The 19,739-nt window shown below is 38.2% G+C and overlaps 1 protein-coding gene across 2 annotated transcripts in view; it reads right to left on the reverse strand.

Annotated features, from left to right (window-relative positions):
* Window positions 1-19,536, reverse strand: part of LOC127677694 (proline-rich proteoglycan 2-like) — a 61,996-nt gene extending 42,460 nt beyond the window's left edge. Inside the window, exons 1-4 of one of the 2 annotated variants that reach the window (XM_052172717.1) lie at window positions 19,473-19,536; window positions 18,429-18,464; window positions 17,378-17,590; window positions 17,018-17,320 (exon numbers count right to left, since the gene is read on the reverse strand). In XM_052172717.1, coding sequence (XP_052028677.1) covers window positions 17,018-17,320; window positions 17,378-17,590; window positions 18,429-18,464; window positions 19,473-19,536 — 616 coding nt within the window. Of the gene's footprint in view, window positions 1-17,017; window positions 17,591-18,428; window positions 18,465-19,472 lie in introns of both variants that reach the window. The other variant, XM_052172718.1, reaches the window with a different exon arrangement.
* Window positions 19,537-19,739: the final 203 nt, after the last annotated feature.

Consider the following 19,739-nt stretch of genomic DNA (forward strand, 5'->3'; position numbering starts at 1 on the left):
GGTTACTTAAATAAATGATATTTGGCAAATGAATTTGTGTACCATACAATAGACACATATTCAGGATTTCAATGGGCTGATTCTGTAATTACACGTATTTTAGAAGTTATGGCCATTATGGGAATACCCATACAAATTAAAACAAACAATGGCCCAGCATATGTCTCTAATATAATGAAGCTGATTTTTACATATTATAATAGAACACATGTTACAGGCATATGACATAATCCTACAGGACAAGTGATTATGGAGAGAGCTAATCACTCTAACAAGCAAAAGGGGGCAACTAAACCACCCAGAGATAGATTACTTAGTGCTCTATTAACCTTAATTTTTAAAATCCTAATAAACAAAACACTATAGCTGTTGAAAGACAGTGAATTGTGGAAAATAAAACTACTGAACTAAACCAGCCTACTTATATTAAGGATATTCTGACACCAGAATGGAACAAGCAAAATATGTTATGCTGGGGGAGGCGTTTTACCTATATTTCCATAGGAAAAGAAAGACTATGGTTTTCTTCCAAGTTGACTAAGATCAGACATGACCAAGGTAAATTTTCTGAAAACTTTGGCAATGGACAAGAAAAGGGAGTCTAACACAATCAACAAAATTGGTTATGTATATGTAGTGATATTTATGTCTCTGGGCATGGAGACAGTTCTAGAACCTACTGAGACCAAAACACCTATGCACAGCCAATAACACTTATTGGGTACAAAATTCTCATGACTTGTTATTACATATCATATTTTAAGATGGCATGTATAGAAATGTATATAGCAGTTAGTTGCAGGAAATATTAAAAAAAAAAAAAACAAAACCAGCACATTCCCACACTTGTGCCTCTGTCCCTGTGGTCTGGCTAGACACACCCCGGCTGGTAATGCCCAACCTGGTTTTATCTCATGGAGATTCAGTGGCTCAGCACCCGAAACATCTCCACTCAGCTCACTAGGTTCCCAGTGATGGATCCCTACCATTGCTACCCTGTGCTTCAAATTCCCCAAGGCCTTCGTGGAGCACCTCAGGCAAACTTACACTTGGAATGCTGCACCATTCTCACTTGAAACCAGATGAGCCACCACTTGAAGGAAAACACAACACAAACTTAGTTCAGAAAGAATAGTAGCTCAATCTCTGGGCACTACAATTAAAACCTCATCTTGTAAGTCTTATTAAAATCTGATCCCTCCAGTGGTGGATCCACAAGGATCTACCATGATACTAAAAAAACTATAGCAATTACTTCTTACTCCTGTACTGTCTCAGCTCCAAAGGGGTGTAATGCACTCTTGTTTAATGTCCAGCGATTGACTTCTTTATTTATTAGGGGATTGGTTCACAAAAACTGTACTACTGCCATCCACAGCAGCAGATTTATTATGTGATTAAACTAACCTCTGAAGAAAGGAAGTTGTCTTTCTTTTATTAATCTTCATTAAATAATCTGTGCATCTGACATGATCCATATGAATGTCTTTATAGAACTATATGTTGCTTGTTTTGTATACTGTAGAATGAAACAAGAGGAAGACTGCCCTGACAAGATTGACACTCCAGAATGCTGAGATTCTGGACCTTTCATTCTTGCTCCTTGTTTGATTCTACCTCAACAACATCAAGGCTGTTTCTTCCAAAGACTTGCTTCCAGCACTATTCCAGAATAGATAGCTTGCCTGCTCAGTCTTTCAGGTTGTCATAGTCAAGATGCCAGCTATGCGGTGAACTTTTTCAGCATATAGTGACTGGAAGGCAAATGAAGCCAGCTAGTTCTCCCCTGACAAAACCAATTTTACTGTTTAACTTTTGGGTCCCAAGGAGGGAATACTTTGTCCAACTTCATCTGGAAGCAGTCAAAAGAAGATCATCATCCCAGTCCCTTGTGTTATGGAGGATGGTTCTGGGTTTTGTTTGTTTGTTTGTTTGTTTTTTGTGAATTATTGGTATGTTGTCATTTTAAGGGATATTTTACAAATAGTATAGCTTTGAACAGGGAGGGAAGTAGAGAGTGTAAATGCACAGATTTTTTTTATTCGATATATTTTTTATTTACATTTCAAAAGATTTCCCCTTTTCTGGCCCCCACTCCCTGAAAGTCACATAAGCCCCCTTCCCTCCCCCTGTTCTCCCACCCACCCGTTCCCATTTTCCTGTTCTTGTTTTGCCTTATACTGCTACACTGAGTAATCCCAGAACAAGGGACCACTCCTCCATTCTTCTTTTACCTCATTTGATGTGTGGTATATATTTTGGGTATTCTAGTTTTCTAGGTTAATATCCACTTTTTAGTGAGTGCATACCATGATTGATCTTTTGAGACTGGGTTACCTCACTTAGTATGATGTTCTCCAGCTCCATCCATTTGCCTAAGAATTTCATGAATTCATTGTTTCTAATGGCTGAATAGTACTCCATTGTGTAGATATACCACATTTTTTTTGCATCCATTCTTCTGTTGAGGGATACCTTGGTTCTTTTCAGCTTCTGGCCATTATAAATAGGGCTGCTATGAATGTAGTGGAGGATGTGTCCTTATTATATGATGGGGAATGCTCTGGGTATATGCCCAGAAGTGGTATAGCAGGATCTTCCAGAAGTGACATGCCCAGTTTTCTGAGGAACTGCCAGACTGATTTCCAGAGTGGTTGTACCAATTTGCAACCCCACCATCAGTGGAGGAGTCATCCTCTTTCTCCTCATCCTCACCAACACCTGCTGTCTCCTGAATTTTTAATCTAGCCATTCTGGCTGGTGTTAAGGTGAAATCTCAGGGTTGTTTTGATTTGCCTTTCCCTAATGACTAAGGAAGTTGAGCATTTTTTTAAGATGCTTTTCTGCTATCCAAAATTCTTCAGGTGAAAATTCTTTGTTTCACTATGTACTCCATATTTTAATAGGGTTATTTGGTTTTCTGGGGTCTAACTTATTGAGTTCTTTGTATATATTGGATATTAGCCCTCTATCTGATGTAGCGTTGGTGAAGATCTTTTCCCAATTTGTTGGTTGCCGATTTGTCCTTTGTATGGTGTCCTTTGCCTTACAAATACTTTGTAATTTTATGAGATCCCATTTGTCAATTCTTGATCTTAGAGCATACGCTGTTGGTGATCTGTTCAGAAACTTTCCTCCAGTACCGATGTCCTCAAGGGTCTTCCCCAGTTTCTTTTCTATTAGCTTCAGAGTGTCTGACTTTATGTGTAGGTCCTTGATCCATTTGGAGTTGAGCTTAGTACAAGGAGACAAGGAGGGATCAATTCACATTCTTCTGCATGTTGACCTCCAGTTCAACCAGCACCATTTATTGAAAAGGCTATCTTTTTTCCATTGGATGTTTTCAGCCCCTTTGTCGAGTATCAAGTGGCCATAGGTGTGTGGGTTCATAACTGGTTCTTCAATCCTGTTCCATTGATCTGCCTGCCTGTCACTGTACCAATACCATGCAGCTTTTAACACAGTTGCTCGGTAGTATTGCTTGAGGTCAGGGATACTGATTCCCCCCGAATTTCTTTTGTTCTTGACAGTAGTTTTAGCTATCCTGGGTTTTTTTGTTATTCCAGATAAATTTGAGAATTGCTCTTTGTAACTCTATGAAGAATTGCATTGGTATTTTGATGGGTATTGCATTGAATCTGTATATTGCTTTCGGCAAAATGACCATTTTAACTATATTAATTCTGCAGATCCATGAGCATGGGAGATTTTTTATTTTTTGAGGTCTTCTTCCATTTCCTTCTTCAGAATCTTGAAGTTCTTGTTATACATATTTTTCACATGTTTGGTAAGAGTCATGCCAAGGTACTTTATACTGTTTGTGGCTATTGTGAAGGGTGTCATTTCCCTAATTTCTTTTTAGGGAGAGAAAATGGAGAGAAACTTGAAGCAATCCCACTAAAATCTCTCCATTTAAATGGAGAGAAACTTGAAGCAATCCCACTAAAATCAGGGACTAGACAGGGCTGCCCCCTTTCTCCTTATCTTTTCAATATTGTACTTGAGGTACTAGCTGGCTACCGGTTTGCTGTATATTGCTTTTATTATGTTTAGGTATGGGCCTTGAATTCCTGTTCTTTCCAAGACATTAAGCCTGAGAGGATGCTGAATTTTGTCAAATGCTTTTTCAGCATCCAATGAAATGACCATGTGGTTTTTTTCTTTGAGTTTGTTTATGTAATGGATTGCATTGATTGATTTCCGTATATTGAACCAACCCTGCATCCCTGGAATAAAGCCTACTTGATCATGGTGGATGATCGTTTTTATGTGTTCTTGGGTTCAGTTGGCAAGAATTTTATTGAGTATTTTTGCATTGATGTTCATAAGAGAAATTGATCTGAAGTTCTCTTTCTTTGTTGGATCTTTGTGTGGTTTTGGTATCAGTGTAATTGTGGCTTCATAGAAGGAATTGGGTAGTGTTCCTTCTGTTTCTAGTTTGTTGAATAGTTTGAAGAGTATTGGTGTTAGGTCTTTGTTGAAGGTCTGATAGAATTCTGCACTAAAACCATTATGTCCTGTGATTTTTTGGTTGGAAGACTTTCTATGACCACTTCTATTTCTTTAGAGGTTATGGGAATGTTTAGATGATCTTTTTGATCCTGATTTAATTTTGGTATTTGGTATCTCTCTAGGAAATTGTCCATTTCCTCCAAATTCTCCAGTTGTGTTGAGTATAGGGTTTTGTAGTAGGATCTAATGATTTTTTGAATTTTCTCAGTTTCTGTTGTTATATCCCCCTTTTCATTTCTAATTTTGTTAATTTGTGTACTTTCTCTGTGCCCTTTGGTCAGTCTGGCTAAGGGTTTATCTATCTTGTTGATTTTCTCAAATAACCAGCTCCTGGTTTCTTTGATTCTTTGTATGGTTCTCTTTGTTTCCACATGATTGTTCTCAGCCCTGAGTTGAATGATTTCCTGTCTTCTACTCCTCCTGGGTGAATTGGCTTCTTTTTGTTCCAGGGCTTTCAGGTGTGTTGTTAAGCTGCTAGTGTATGCTCTCTCCATTTTCTTTTTGGAGGCACTCAGGGCTATGAGTTTTCCTCTTAGCACTGCTTTCATTGGGTCCCAAAGATTTGGGTATGGTGTGCCTTCATTTTCATTAAATTCTAAAAAGTCTCTGATTTCTTTCTTTATTTCTTCTTTGGCCTAGGTGTCATTGAGTAGAGCATTGTTCAGCCTCCATGTGTATGTGGGTTTTCTGTCATTTGTGTTGCTATTGAAAACCACTCTTACTCCATAGTGATCTGATAGGAGGCATTGGATTAGTTCAATCTTCTTATATTTGTTGAGGTCTGTCTTGTGACCAATTATATGGTCAATTTTGGAGAAGGTACCATCAGGTGCTGAGAAAGAGGCATATTCTTTTACTTTAGGGTGAAATGTTCTATAAATATCAGTCAAATCCAATTGGCCCAAAGCTTCAATTAGTTTTACTGTGTCCCTGTTTAGTTTCAGTTTTGCTGATCGGTCCATTGAGGAGAGTGGAGTGTTGAAGTCACCCACAATTATTGTGTTAGGTGCAATGTGTGCTTTGAGCTTTAGTAAAGTTTCTTTTATGAATGAGGGTGCCCTTGCATTTGGCACATGGATGTTCAGAATTGAGACTTCTTCTTGGTGGATTTTTCCTTTAACCAGCAAGAAGTGTCCTTCTGTGTCTCTTTGATGGCTTTGGGTTGAAAGTCAATTTTATCTGATATTAGAATGGCTACTCTGGCTCTTTTCCCGAGACCATTGACTTGTAAAATTGTCTTCCAGCCTTTTATTCTAAGGCAGTTTTTGTCCATGACACTGAGGTGTTACTCCTGAATTCAGCAAAATGTAGAGTCCTGTTTCCTTATCCAGTCTGTTAGTCTATGTCTTTTTATTGAGGAATTGAGTCCATTGATGTTAAAAGATATTAAGGAATAGTGATTATTACTTCCTGTCATTTTTGATGTAATTTTTATATTTAAGTGGTTATCTTCTTTTGGGTTTCATGAAAGAAGGTAACTATCTTGCTTTTTCCACGGTGTAGTTACCCTCTTTGTATTGGAGTTTTCCTCCTATTATTCTTTGTAAAGCTGTGTTTGTGGAAAGATGTTGTGTAAATTTGGTTTTGTCATGGAATATCTTGGTTTCTCCATCTATGGTGATTGAGAGTTTTGCTGGGTATAGGAGTCTTGGCTGACATTGTGTTCTCTTAGAGTCTGCATGAGATCTGCCTGGGATCTTCTAGCTTTCATGGTCTCTGGTAAGAAGTCTGGTGTGATTCTGATAGGTCTTCCTTTATATGTTATTTGGCCTTTTTCTCTTACTGCCTTTAATATTCTTTCTTTGTTTAGTGCATTTGGGGTTTTGATTTTTATATGACAGAGGTATTTCTGCGCAGGTCCAGTCTGTTTGGAGTTCTGAAGGCTTCTTGTATATTCATGGCATCTCTCTCTTTAAGTTGGGAAAGTTTTCTTCCATAATTTTGTTGAAGATATTTTCTGGCCCTTTCAGTTGTAAATCTTCAATCTCATCTATACCTATAATCTTTAGGTTTGGTCTTCTTATTGTGTCCTGGACTTCCTGGATGTTCTGGGATACAAGATTTTTGCATTTTGCATTTTCTTTGACTGTTGAGTCAATGGTTTCTATGGTATCTTCGGCACCTGAGATTCTTTCTTCCATCTCTTGTATTCTGTTGTTGATATTTGCATCTATGGCCCCTGATTTCTTCTCAAGGTTTTCTATCTCCAAAGTTGTCTCCCTCTGTGATTTCTTAGTTGTTTTTACTTCTGTTTTTAGGTCCTTGATGGTTTTTCTCAGTTCCTTCATTTGTTTGTTTGTATTTTCCTTTAATTCTTTAAGAGATTTTTATATTTCCTCTTTCATGATTTCTGCTTGTTTACTCATGTTCTCCTTCATTTCTTTAAGTTATTTTTTTTTTTTTTTGCATTTCTTCTTTATTGGCTTCTATCTCTTGAGCCTTATTTTCCTGAATTTCTTTATATATATAAAGAATATTATATATATAAATTTCTATAATAAATTAAAATATATAATTTTCTATATTTTTTGTTTACAATGCTAAAGCTTTCCCCTTTCCCAGTTTCCCCCCTACCCATATGTCCCATAAGTCCTCTTCTCTTCATTTATTCTCCTATCTTTACTGCTCTCTTTTCTCTGTCCTGGTACTCCCCTACAATGCTGGGTCAAGCCTTTCCAGGATTAGAGCCCTCTTCTTCCTTCTTCATGTGAATCATTTGATATGCTAATTGTATCTTCAGTATTCAGAGCTTCAGGGCTAATTAATATCCACTTATCAATGATTGCATTCCATATGTATTCTTTTGTGATTGAGTTACCTCGCTTAGGATATTTTCCAGTTACATCCAATTGCCTAAAAAATTCATGAATTCATTGTTTTTAATTGCTGAATAGTACTCCATTGTGTATATATACCATATTTCCTGTTTCCATTCCTCCACTGAGGGATATTTAGATCCTTTCCCACTTCTGGCTATTATAAATAAGGCTGCTATGAACATAGTGGAGCATGTATCCTTACTGCTTGCTGGGAAATTCTCTGTGTATATGCCCAGGAGGGGTATTCTCCTGAATATCTTTAAGTGATTTTTGTGTTTCCATTATATGGATTTCTAGCTTATTCATGGTCCCCCTGTATTTCTTTAAGAGATTAATTTATGTTCTTTTTGTGTTCTTCTAGCAGCATCAGAACCAATGATTTTAAATACAAATCTTGTTTTTCTGGTGTGTTGGCATAACTGGGACTTACTGATGTTGGAGTGTTTGGTTCAGATGCTGCCATATTGCCTAGATTTCTGTTAGTAGTGTTCCTGCATTTGTTCTTTGCCATCTTGTTTTCTAGTGTTAGTTGGTCTTGTCTCTAGCTGGTGTTTGAGCATCCTGTGAGGCTCTAGGGCTATTTCTGCAACACTGGATGGCTGGGGTTCCCCGGCCACAGATTGCTGATGTGCTGTCCTCCTCTTGGGTGCCCTTGGAGCCTTAGTGTGCCTTGCCCCAGACTGTCTCTGTGAATCAAGTGGTACCCTTTTGTTCCTTCAGGGAGTGCTGATGGTGTATGCTGTGGGACCTTTTCCAAGTGATGATCACTCTGCTGGGCAGCCAATCTCCCAAGTGGGTTGGTGCACACAAGGCTAGCCTAGCTGCTCAGGCCCTGAGTCTAGGCAAAATCCTTGCAGGCCAAGGCCCGTGCAAAGTTCCTCTCAGGCTATAAGTGTTAACTGGTTTTGTCAGATAGCCAGGATGGCAGCGTGCGTGGGCTCCCTGAGAGTGCTGGGAGAGTCTGCTGGGCTAACAACCTCCTGGCGGGGTTAGCATATAGATGGCCAACCAAGCAGCCCAGGTTCTTGGGGCAGTCCAGGGCCTGTCGGGCCTAGACCCCCACTATGTTAGCCTCGGGCTATGACTATTAGCTGACTTTGCCTGCTAGAACTCTCTGGCTTCCTATAGCCAAAATGGCGGTGTGCATGCTGGGCCAGGCAAACAACATCCTGGTCTGGTTGGCACACCAATTGCCCCCCAAACAACCCAGGGCCTGGGTGCAGGCCAATGCCTGTAGGGCTTAGACCCCCGCAATATTGGCCTCATGTTATGTTTGCAAACCACAGGCTGTCTGATCTCTCTGGCATCCGAGAACCAAGATGGATGCGAGTCTCTCGTAACTGACTTGCAGAAGGCAGAGTTCTGATGTGGCTTCAGTGTGGTGAAAGGTGCTGTAAATCTTCCACCGCTTGCAGCCTGGCTGGCCAGAGATGGTCAGCGGTAGTGGGCGCAGGGCCTGCCTGGACCCTGTCACCTTGGTTCCATTGCTGATGGCCCTTCCTCTCAACTCATGGATTTCTACCTTTCCTTTTCTCTATGCTTCTTTCATAGGTGAAGGAGAGTGGGGTAGAAAAAAGGGATGGAGATATGTTAATATCATAGAAATTAGATAAATAGACTAATAGGGACAGGTTATCAAATTTACCCTTAAAACATTGCATAGCCATAATATCTTACAATAGTAGAAAACTTTATAACTGATGCAAGGTTGATGGTATAATTTCTCACACTAGTAGAGAATTTATTTTGATGCAGATTTAAGGTTTTCAATGCTATGAATTGCTTATGTTGATATAAAAATTGGGATTGCTATTGTTACTCTTATATATGCATTGTACTTAAGCAATACATTTAAGAATACACAGTTTAGACCCAGTCTTTTTTTAGTATCTTTGTGGAGCCCTGGCTGGCCTGGAACTCACTCTGTAGACCAGACTGGCCTCGAACTCATAAATTTGCCTGCCTTTCCCTCCCAAGCACTGGATTTAAAGGCATGTGCCACCACTGCCCAGAAGACCCAGTCCTTCTGTAATTGCTATTACAAACTCTTTTTAGAAAATTAAGCAATATGAGTTAAGGGCCAGATAGCAAACTCATGGTTCTGAGATAATTAAAATGGAGTTTTCCAGATATTTCAATTAGAAATGGCTGAGAGTAGTCAAGGCTTGGCAGTTCAGAAAGGCTTTACATAAATAGTCTTCAAAAGTGTCAGAAGTTCACAGAATACAACATTTTTGGCCATTTCTTTATTAAAGATTATTTGACTAGAGACATATCTTCTCCAGTACCCTTTCCTTGGTTTCAAAGGAAAAATTGAGCATCAATGGAGTCCCTCCAGTTGTGGTGAGAACAGCCTCTCAAAAATTGCTTCAATTCAACCACAGACAAAATACTGTCCAGAAAAAGGGCACATTATGTGCAATAGGCATACTATGTGATAATCTCTGCAAGACAGGGTAAGAAATCCTTCGCAATCCTACATTAGAAAGGCCTGTCCTGGGCCAGAAGGCTGAAGATTCCTACTCCAATGTTTTGAGGCATGAGAGACTATGCAAGTAATCATTTGTGTCTATAAATTCATTAATTTTGGAAACTATGTTTTTTTGTTCTTTATATTTCCAGGTAACATGTAAGTAATTCTCAGATTTCTGATGAGGTTTAAGACTGGTCGTAGTCTCATAGCCAACCCAGGCAGTTTAGCATTGAGAAAGATGACATAGATTTGAAAGGGTGGGTTTCAGATGATATACAATATGAAACCAGGACATAATTCAAGGTAGAATTGTAAGCCTTTTAAATCAGGATAGATAGTATGGGGCTTTATCTGATTGACAAAAATATTTCACTGAGTGTTAAGTGTTTCTTATACTTTATAAATTGAATAATTGTAGTAGTTATGCTCAATTTATATCTGAAAGAAAAATCTTTTAATTGGATAAAAAGGTAGAAATGTTGTGGATTTCCCTGGTACTGTTTATATGTTGAAGCTAATAATACTTACTTGAGAGGGGCTGCCAGACAAGGAGTAGATCACATACTCAGGTGATGTAAAGTGAACAATCTCCCCACTTCACCTGGTCAAAGAAAGGCTAGAGCCTAGAATTGGGCAGTGAAAGGAAAAGGTGGACCTGGGAGTTTGATAGAGATTAAGAGAGGAAAGTGGAGGGGGAGACAGAAGAAAGAGTGGGAAATAGAGGGAAAGTAGGTGGAAGGAGCAGAACCATGTGACCTGGAGGAGCCACAAGTTACAAGTGATCTCATAGCTGGTGTTTAGAGTAGAGTAGTGGTATATCTGCCCAATCTCATCATGCAGCTTATAAATATTATAACTGAATTGTATGTCCTTTGCAAGGCTTATTGGAGTTAGAAATTTACTGCAACATTTGAATATCTGTTTTGCTATTCTATTTTGTTTACTTGTGACAAGAACTTCAATGTATTATCTAGGTTGGCCTCAAAATGGCTGCCATCCTTCCTCAATGCCCAACTAGCGAGATGGGAGACATATGTTTCTATTCCTTACCAGTACTGTTTAATTTTTAAGCAGTGTTTGGTAGCAAAATATTGTTTGATAGCAGGTTTCACTATTGTTCCTTGTTTGTTTTTTTCCTAAATCTGCTCGTTATTCCACATAAAATTCAGATTTAGGTGGTCATCATGTACTGATTCCACCTTCCATAAAAAGAATATTTTACCTTTGAAAAGGCTTGTATCATTGCTCTATGTTCTTACGGGCCTGGTGGACATTTGAAGAAAAATTTGAAAATATTAAATGTAGGATTATGTGACTATGTAAATGATAAGACAAATCTAATATTCAATCTGCATACTAGATTAATGCTGGTGCATGATTGTCAGTTCTTATAGAAGATTGTAGGAAACCAACATAATTGTGCTTTGCTATAGATAATATGAAATCAGATGGGTCACCTGACTGAAAAACTTTTTCCAGTAATTTTAGATATATTCTGAAGAAGGACAGTTTTGGCACTTAGTGTTACTCTCTGGATAGGTACAATCAGAACTAGTTTCCTATGACTCATGGTACTTATGGATTCAAATGCATAGAACAATTGCCAGTTCCAGGTACATTCCTTTATTTGTTTTCATTGTTCTGTCAACCTTAGATGGAAGGAAACGGAGATGAGTGATTCTGCCTGGGTGCATCAATGCAGAATTGTAGGTAACAGGTCAGAGAAAAAGAGCATATAGGAGGTTTAAGAAGAAGTCACAGTTTTCAATGATATCACTATTTTTTGTTCTTGTTACATTATGTATCACTGCAGCAGGTTATGTAAGGAATCCTCCAGTATGAAACCCCTTTCCTTGCTCTCCAACAATGTCACTGACATGAGAAAGATACTGTTGGTTTTTTTGTGTTTGTTTTTGAAAAAAGTGTTTGTAGAAACTGACAAGATACAATGCCAGAATATTATGGACAAGCCACAGGGAAGACTCAGTTAGAGAGATGTTAAACAATGAACGGGTCTCAGAAGGTCCATTTTTTATGATCCCAATGTGTGCTAAAACCCATAACTATTTCCCTTGACTTAACTATGGACTTTGCCATCATTATTCTCATAGGACTAATGATTTTCCCTTTCTTCTCTAAGCTTATTTCATATTTCTTTTCTTGAGCTTCCAAATATTCTGAAAGGAATCACAGATTAATTTTAACACAGATTTGTTCTTTTCACATAGATTCTGATGGTGCAAGACCACAGTTAGTATTCCACAGGTACATTTGAATCAGAAAACCATTTATTTGGATTCCAGGGAGTGACCTTGTCGGCATCTTCTCATATGGATTTTTATTATGTGAAAAAAAAGTGTGTCACCAATGTTTTTTAATGCCCTTTCCTCTGAGAGTGCCTGGCATTTTCAACTGGATTGTGTCTGAAGAGATTCATTTTGCTCTAGTAAGCTTCTGAAAACGAACAAAAAAGTCTTTCTCAGTCTCCAAATATGGCAATATTCTATGAAAATAGGGGTAGGCACTCTATATGAGAACAGGATGTTGGGGAAAAAATCAGAGCTCATAGCACCTCACACTGATTTTTTTCCACAAATGCCCAAACTCGTATCCAAATACCAAACAATATATGTGTCATTTTTTTAATTTTCTGTCTATGTGACAGTCTCCTATGTAGTCCAATTGTCTGTACATTCCAAATACATCTCAAAAGTGACAGTACACTCAGTCTCTCCTAGCCATGACTAGTCCACATTTCTTGTTCTCAAATCATTAATATTCTATAAATGCATACTGGCAAAGGCAGAGTACAATAGAGAAAATATACTCAACATATTTACTATATTTCCTACTAGCCTTCATAATAACTGTTTTGGGGGGGATCTGAAATATTCTTCTTTGACTGAAGTGATTATGTAGGTACAAGTCAAGGCAGTTGCAAGGAAGTGATAGTCTAGGAAGAAGCCAGTTATGAAGTCAATAGCAATGATCCAAGGCCTTCCACCTATTTATTTGCTTAGGAATTGAAGAGAAGTATTTAGCATGGGATATATTTCATGTGAAATATTTCTGGTATACTTATACTGAATTGAAATTTCAGCTTTCATAGACAAGTATATTTGTATAATATTAGATTTTTTACATAATGTTGATACAATATGCTGCCCTTCTTACAAAGATACCACTCTGGATGAATCTCCTGTTGCTGAATTTGAAATAAATATAAATGGGCAAAGTTAACATTATAAGGTTTCTCTTCTGTGGTAGATTCTTTGATATACTGAATAGTTAGGGTTTTATTGCTGTGATCACACACTATGACCATACTGACTCTCTTAAAAAACAGTATGGAAATATGAGCTTGCTTACAGTACATAAGTTAATTTCCTTGTCAAAATGATGAGTAGCATGACAGTATACAGGCAGGCATGACTCTGGAGAAAGAGTTGAAAGTTCAAAATCCCGATCCAAAAGCAAGTGGGAGAAGACAAACTCTTCCAGGCACCCTGGTGAATCATATCCAAGTTCAACCCTAAAGTGAAATACTTCATATAACAAGGCCACTCATATTCTAACAAGGCCACACTTCCTAATAGTACCACTCTCAGGGCCAACCATTTTAAACCACCACATTCTGCTCCCCGGCCTCCATAGGCTTGTTCAAACACATGAATCAATGGGAGTCATAGACAGCCATAACATAATGCAAAATACATTCAGTCCTGCTTAAAAAATCCCATAGTCTGTAACAGTCTCAACAATTTTAAAAATCTGATTTTCAATGTCTCTTCTGAGATTCATCCAATCTCTTAACAGTAATCCCATATAAAAATCAATATAAAAAAACAGATTATATACCTATACCATTAGTTTGCATACACAAGGACTGAGATGCACAAGGAGGGGGCAGCATTTGGGCTGTAAATAACAAAACAAGCAAACAAACAAATAAGGTATTTATTTAAGTGCTACAGTTTGCTTGTGGGGCTTCAAAAATCTCATACAAATACTCTAGCACATATATGTAGCAGAGTCTTGAGGTTAGCATTTCTTCTAGGCTCCTCAATAGTTATCTGACAATAGCTAGGGATGCCTGATTCACTATAAAAGGGGTTGTTTGTCCCCTCTTCTAGCTCTTACACTCTTACTCTCTTACCCTCTTACTTTCTTACTCTCTTCACTTTCTGCCCCTTCTTTCCCCAGCCCCCTCCTTCCTATCTTTCTACATATTCATGGCTGGCCTCTATTCCTCTTTCCACCCCTTATCTGTCTTTATCCGGCTGTATTCTCTCAACTCCCCTCCCCATGCCCTAAATAAACTCTATTCCATACTATAGTCATCCTATGGCTGAATTTACTTGGGGAAGGTAGTAATGCCTCAGCATCACAAGGGCATTCACTTCCACCTCTCCCTACTGCATCTCTACCAAACATATTCTGGTTCTTCCTTTTCTTTTTATCAAACACAACACTTGGGGATACTTTCTTAGGCTCCTTGTTGTCTTTTATTAGGTAATTGATTATTTAAGATGTGTCTTGTCATCTCTCAATATTCCAACAGGCACACACGCACACACATACACGTACATGCACACGCACACGCACATGCACATGAAGTAAGAAAATGAGGAGTGTATGGTGTATGTGTGTAGTGTCTGAGTATATCAGGAATATGGGAATGGGTATGATTAATGCATATATCTATGAAATTGTCAATAAATAGCCCACTCTCAGTCACACAGATCAGCTGTAGACATTCAGAGGCCCACTGGCAGCTACAATATACAAAACAGGTAGAGGCAGACACTTAGAAGCCCACCAGTCCTATGGCATCCCCTCAGCAGCATCCACCACAGTGCACAAATATGTAGTACACAGATGGGAGAGACAGATAAGTAGAATAGTTTGAAGCTTATGAAGAGAGATAGAAATAGAAACATGAGTGTATAGAGGCATAGCGTGCTATGAGAATCCTGTTTTCTGCTGATACTGTTCCTGAGGAAAATGTCTGGTGTTATGGCTATGTAACAGCAAGGTACTCTGTCCATGCCTGTGGCTCATATTATGACTAAAAATCATTTCGACATCTGTGGTCTTTAATGTGACCTTGACCCATAGTTCAAGGGCCATGCAGAGATGATACTACATTTCACCTGTTGCAGCCCTTTTGAGTGTGCCCAGTACCTCACCTGGGCATCTTAGTGGAGCTGGTCCCTAGGGTGAGTGAGCCAGCCAATAGCGTGAGATTGACAGTGAGATAATTTTTTAATACTTTGTTTAATGTTTTTTTTTTTTAACATTTGTGTTTTATTTTCTACTTGGGAGGAAGGATATAGGGGCTTAGGGTAGATACAAAAGAAAAGAGATATGTGTGGGGATGAGTAGCTAATGTGAAATTAAAAAAAATAACAAAAGTGAGAATAATACTTGCATTTAATCTATTTAGTAATAAAAGGGTAGAAGCTTTTCTTTCTCTAATACAATAAAGGTTAAGGCTATGTTTCATCCAGAATGAATCCTTTCTGAGCTGGTGCTTGGGCTTTTGCTCTATATGCATATTTATGTAAGTATAGGTGTGTCTGTCTAAGTATGTAAATAAATTAGACAGATTGTTGGGCCTAACAAGTAAGTATGTGATGATGAATGTATATGTATGAAAATATGTGTGTTTGTGCATATTTGCTTGTGTATAAGTCTTTTCCTTCTGCAAGAGTGACTCTCTTCTTGTGGTTCTATAAAAGTTTATTGCCCTAAACCTCCCTCCAGCCAGGCAAGCCAGAATCCAGGCTATTTAAATGCTTGATGATAGCTTCTAAATAGTCCTAAAAACATCCTTCCTTGTTCTATGTTTAAATACTGCAGGTTTGGTTAATTAACAATGGTTGCATAATAGCAGGGGGTTAAGTAAAGGATTAATTTCTGGGACTTTTGTCTCTCTTGCCCAGAAGCCTGGATTCTGGCTATACTTCCAGAAACCACCAGTCTTTAAAACTACTTCCAGAGACCATCAGTCCTTTAAGCAAACTCTATGTCCAATGTTTCCCCTGATTATTGGCCAGGATTTTGGTAAAGAAATAGGGATTTAGAGAACATTCAAAGAAGAACAGCAAACTCAGATTTTAAGAATCAATCTCAAATATTTTTGGACTTTTAAGAATACTTAAGCCTCTGGAACTTCTATACACTTTATATTTTTCCTCTTTTTATTAAGATTCAACAAAATATAAAAACAAATATAATAATTGAAAATGTCCAAAAATTAACAGTGAAAGACATCTAAAGTATGCTTAAACTATTATAAGAATTGCATTGGTCTATAGGATCCAGGTATATTATATTTATAAGGAAGACCAAAAAATTAAAGACTAAACCAATAACGGCTTAGCCACAGCACACTATAGCATTTTTTATAGGATTATCCACATCAGAAGAATGTGAGCTGACTGATATTAAACTGGCTACAAGAATACTAGCTGAAGGATCAGGGACCCCTAAATTGGGAACAGAAAGAGTGTTATCTGTAAGAAACAAAGAAGTTGTCAAGACAGGTATTCCCTAGAGTACTGACATTAAAGGCCCATGACATACTAAAGACAAAACTGTTTATGTAGTTTACTCTTGAAATCCACATCTTATGAGAAGACTTTTGCTAAAATAACTGGTAATATAGAAAATATAGCAAAAGAGTGGGCAGAACTTGAGGGTAATATGTAAATAAGGGGGTCTCTCAAGTGATAGCTGATATGTAGAAGGACTGCTTTTTCTGGAAATAATCATTCCCAGACTGCAGTACCACCCTTGCTCAGAATGAAAAGCAACAAAAAATAATTGGGTGCTAAATATTTATTGAAAAAAATTCCTCTATAGGAATGATATTGAAGACATCTCTCTTCTGTTCACCTGAAATAAATAAATAAACAATGTCTGTCTGGGAAAAGAAAGACACAATGTATAATATCAACAAGTCCTAAATATCTTTTAGTTTCTTGGAAAACTTTGCTAGCGTTAGGACATTTGACTTAGAGTGAATCTAAATCGCACACACCATAGAATTCTAAAGGTCATTCTTGTTTTGGATGTATGCATGATCTATGTCTTTAGGAGCAGGGTGGTCATCACTGGAGTTAAGAGGATGGTATAAAGAATGAGGCATTTGATTACCTTCTCACTGCTAAGGAAGCAGATGATTATGCAAAAAATGTCCTCAGGAAACTTGGCTGTTGCTGGCCTCCCTGCTGGGGTGGAGCTTGTTGGTTTCCAGGCTGAGGAGATCCCTGAGGGCCTCCCTGTGGGGGTGGGCCTTGAGGGTTTCCAGGCTGAGAGGGTCCCTGAGGACCTCCCTGTGGGGGTGGGCCTTGTGGGTTTCCAGGCTGAGGGGCTCTCTGAGGGCCTCTTTGTGGGGGTGGGCCTTGTGGGTTTCCAGGCTGAGGGGCTCTCTGTGGACCTCCCTGTGGGGGTGGGCCTTGTGGGTGACCAGGCTGAGGGGGTCTCTGAGGTCCTCCCTGTGGGAGTGGGCCTCGTCGGTTTCCAGGCTGAGGGGCTCTCTGAGGGCCTTCTTGTGGTGGTGGAGGACCATGGTGGTGTCCTGAGTGAGGAGGATGTGAATGATGAGGAGGCTGGTGATTGCCTCCGTGCTGTGGTGGTCTCTCTGGTCTGTTTCCATCTTCCCCACTGCTATCATCATCACCATCATCATTTGCATCAGTAATGGGAGGCCGTGGGCGGGATCCTCCAGGAGATGGTTTTGGATGATGATGACCATGTTCTTGGCTCTGCTGTTCATTCTCTGTTTATGTATATAGATAGAAATAGATGAGTTTATACCTTCTTTTTCTCCCAGGATCAGTGTCCCCCCCAACTTTTTATGATTGATGCATTATGAACCTTATTTTGTATATTTATCATAGATATTTTCTTGTATATCAGCTCTTGGAATAAGTATTTATGCATAAAAGGCCATTTTTATGTAACTTACAATTCCCAGGCAGAAGTGAAGGGGGAATATTTTGTAAATGTTACTAGTTAGAACGTGGTAGAGTAGCAAAATTGTGACCACAAGGCTTTATTATTCTTACATATTAAATGGTGTTCAAGGTCCTATAAGCATGTGTAAAACAAGAAGGAAATATAAGAAAAAAGTTTTCCATTCTATTTTCATGCCAAATATTTATCCATGCCAAACAGAATTAGTCAGCTATAGATACAGAGTTGAGTATGAAAAATAAATTTAAAATTGAGGGAAGCACAAGCTCTGTGTAGTTGCATATTTTATATACAATTAGACTATTCTAATTGAAATCACTGGGGAAAGAATAATTCTGTGCAAAAATCATAGTATCACAAAGGATTTTAGTTGGGGACACATCATATATATTATATATAATATATTGCTTCAATCTGTGGACAGGACAAAATGTCTTTTTGTTACCAAAGCCTAGTTTCCAATTCTTCCAGTGTATGGCCCTAATTTAGAGTAAATGTTGGAAAGGTCATCTCTTTATCCCTGGGATAGCTGCCAGACATTATTTTGATAAAATTAGGTAATGATGGAAGTATAAAAGAACTGAATCAGTACAGATGTAAAGGGCATATTGAAGAACAATAGAGGATAGATCTGTCTTTACCTAAAAGCTGAGAAGATGAGTCTTCATAGCTGACCACTAGAAAATAAGCACAAAGAAGTTAAAGGTTGCTTATGACATTTTCTAGTTGCTGAGGATCCTACCAAGATTTCTACACACAGTAGCAGCAACTATTTAGTTCCTTCTTAGATGTATCAAACTTTACTGATACTCTTCACTAACATTCCGACAATTTCAGGGAGACATGAATCTATTCTTAATGTCTCTTTTCATGATCTTTATTTCTTATTCGTTATAATTCCAGGTGTTTCATTCATTGAAATAAGAAAAAGTATTGATTGCTTTCAATACAACATACAACACAAGGCATATTGCACAGCTTTCATTAAAATAAGAAAGAGAAATTTGGTCTAACAACATATTTCAGTGGCAAAAAGAAGTTGCCTAATGACTTATATTAAGTTCTTGAATCTATATGGTAGAAAGAAAAATGCTCTTACCAATAAGTTGGCTTCTGACAGAATCTACTTAAGCATGCAAAAATTTTCAGACATATAGACAGACAGACACATATACACTTACACACACAGAGAGACATGCATATTTGCATGTACACATACAAAATAAACATTAAAGTTATATTTAAAAGAAATTATTTCCTGATATTTATAGCTCATGCTGTACAGAGTTGTAGATTTGTGAACGTTTGCCATTTCTTAAAAACAGTCCTGATACGTTTTTACTTCTTTCATTTTTCTCTATCCTCTGTACACAAGGCAAGCACCACCTATTATCTGTTTTTCATAACACAATAAAAACTTTTTCCCTCTGTCAACTATGATATACTCTCATGTATAATCTACCACCAAAAGGTCTTTTTATAAATGCACTCATGCTATTTTGTTGCAAGAATATTTTTAAGTTATACTGAAATTATAGTTTAAGCTCATTTGTTAATGATAACAAATGTTCTACTATTTGTTCTCATAATTCTTTGCCTCGGTCCCCTTTTCATCTTCTTTCATTTCTCCCAGTCCTGAAGTGTGTTACTCTAGTCCCATGTCACTGAGCCAATCTCTCCCCTACCTTCATCTGAGCTCTGAACTGAGCTCAGGACCAACAAGGCTGCTGTCAGCAGGACGACCAGCATCTTGAAGGCGACTCAAGAGTTGCTCCCAAGTTTGTGATGGAGGAAGGAAGGCCAGAGTCTTTATATGGAAGATATAACAAAGGCACCTTTCAGGTCCTTATTGTTGACTGTACCTGTCACAGCAGAATGCCATGCATCCCTGACTCTTCATTGAGACTTAAGCTTAGCAGGATGCAGTAGGTTGGAGGCTGTCAAAGATTCAG

Source organism: Apodemus sylvaticus, chromosome 2 (assembly GCF_947179515.1).
Source record: "Apodemus sylvaticus chromosome 2, mApoSyl1.1, whole genome shotgun sequence".
Taxonomy (NCBI): domain Eukaryota; kingdom Metazoa; phylum Chordata; class Mammalia; order Rodentia; family Muridae; genus Apodemus; species Apodemus sylvaticus.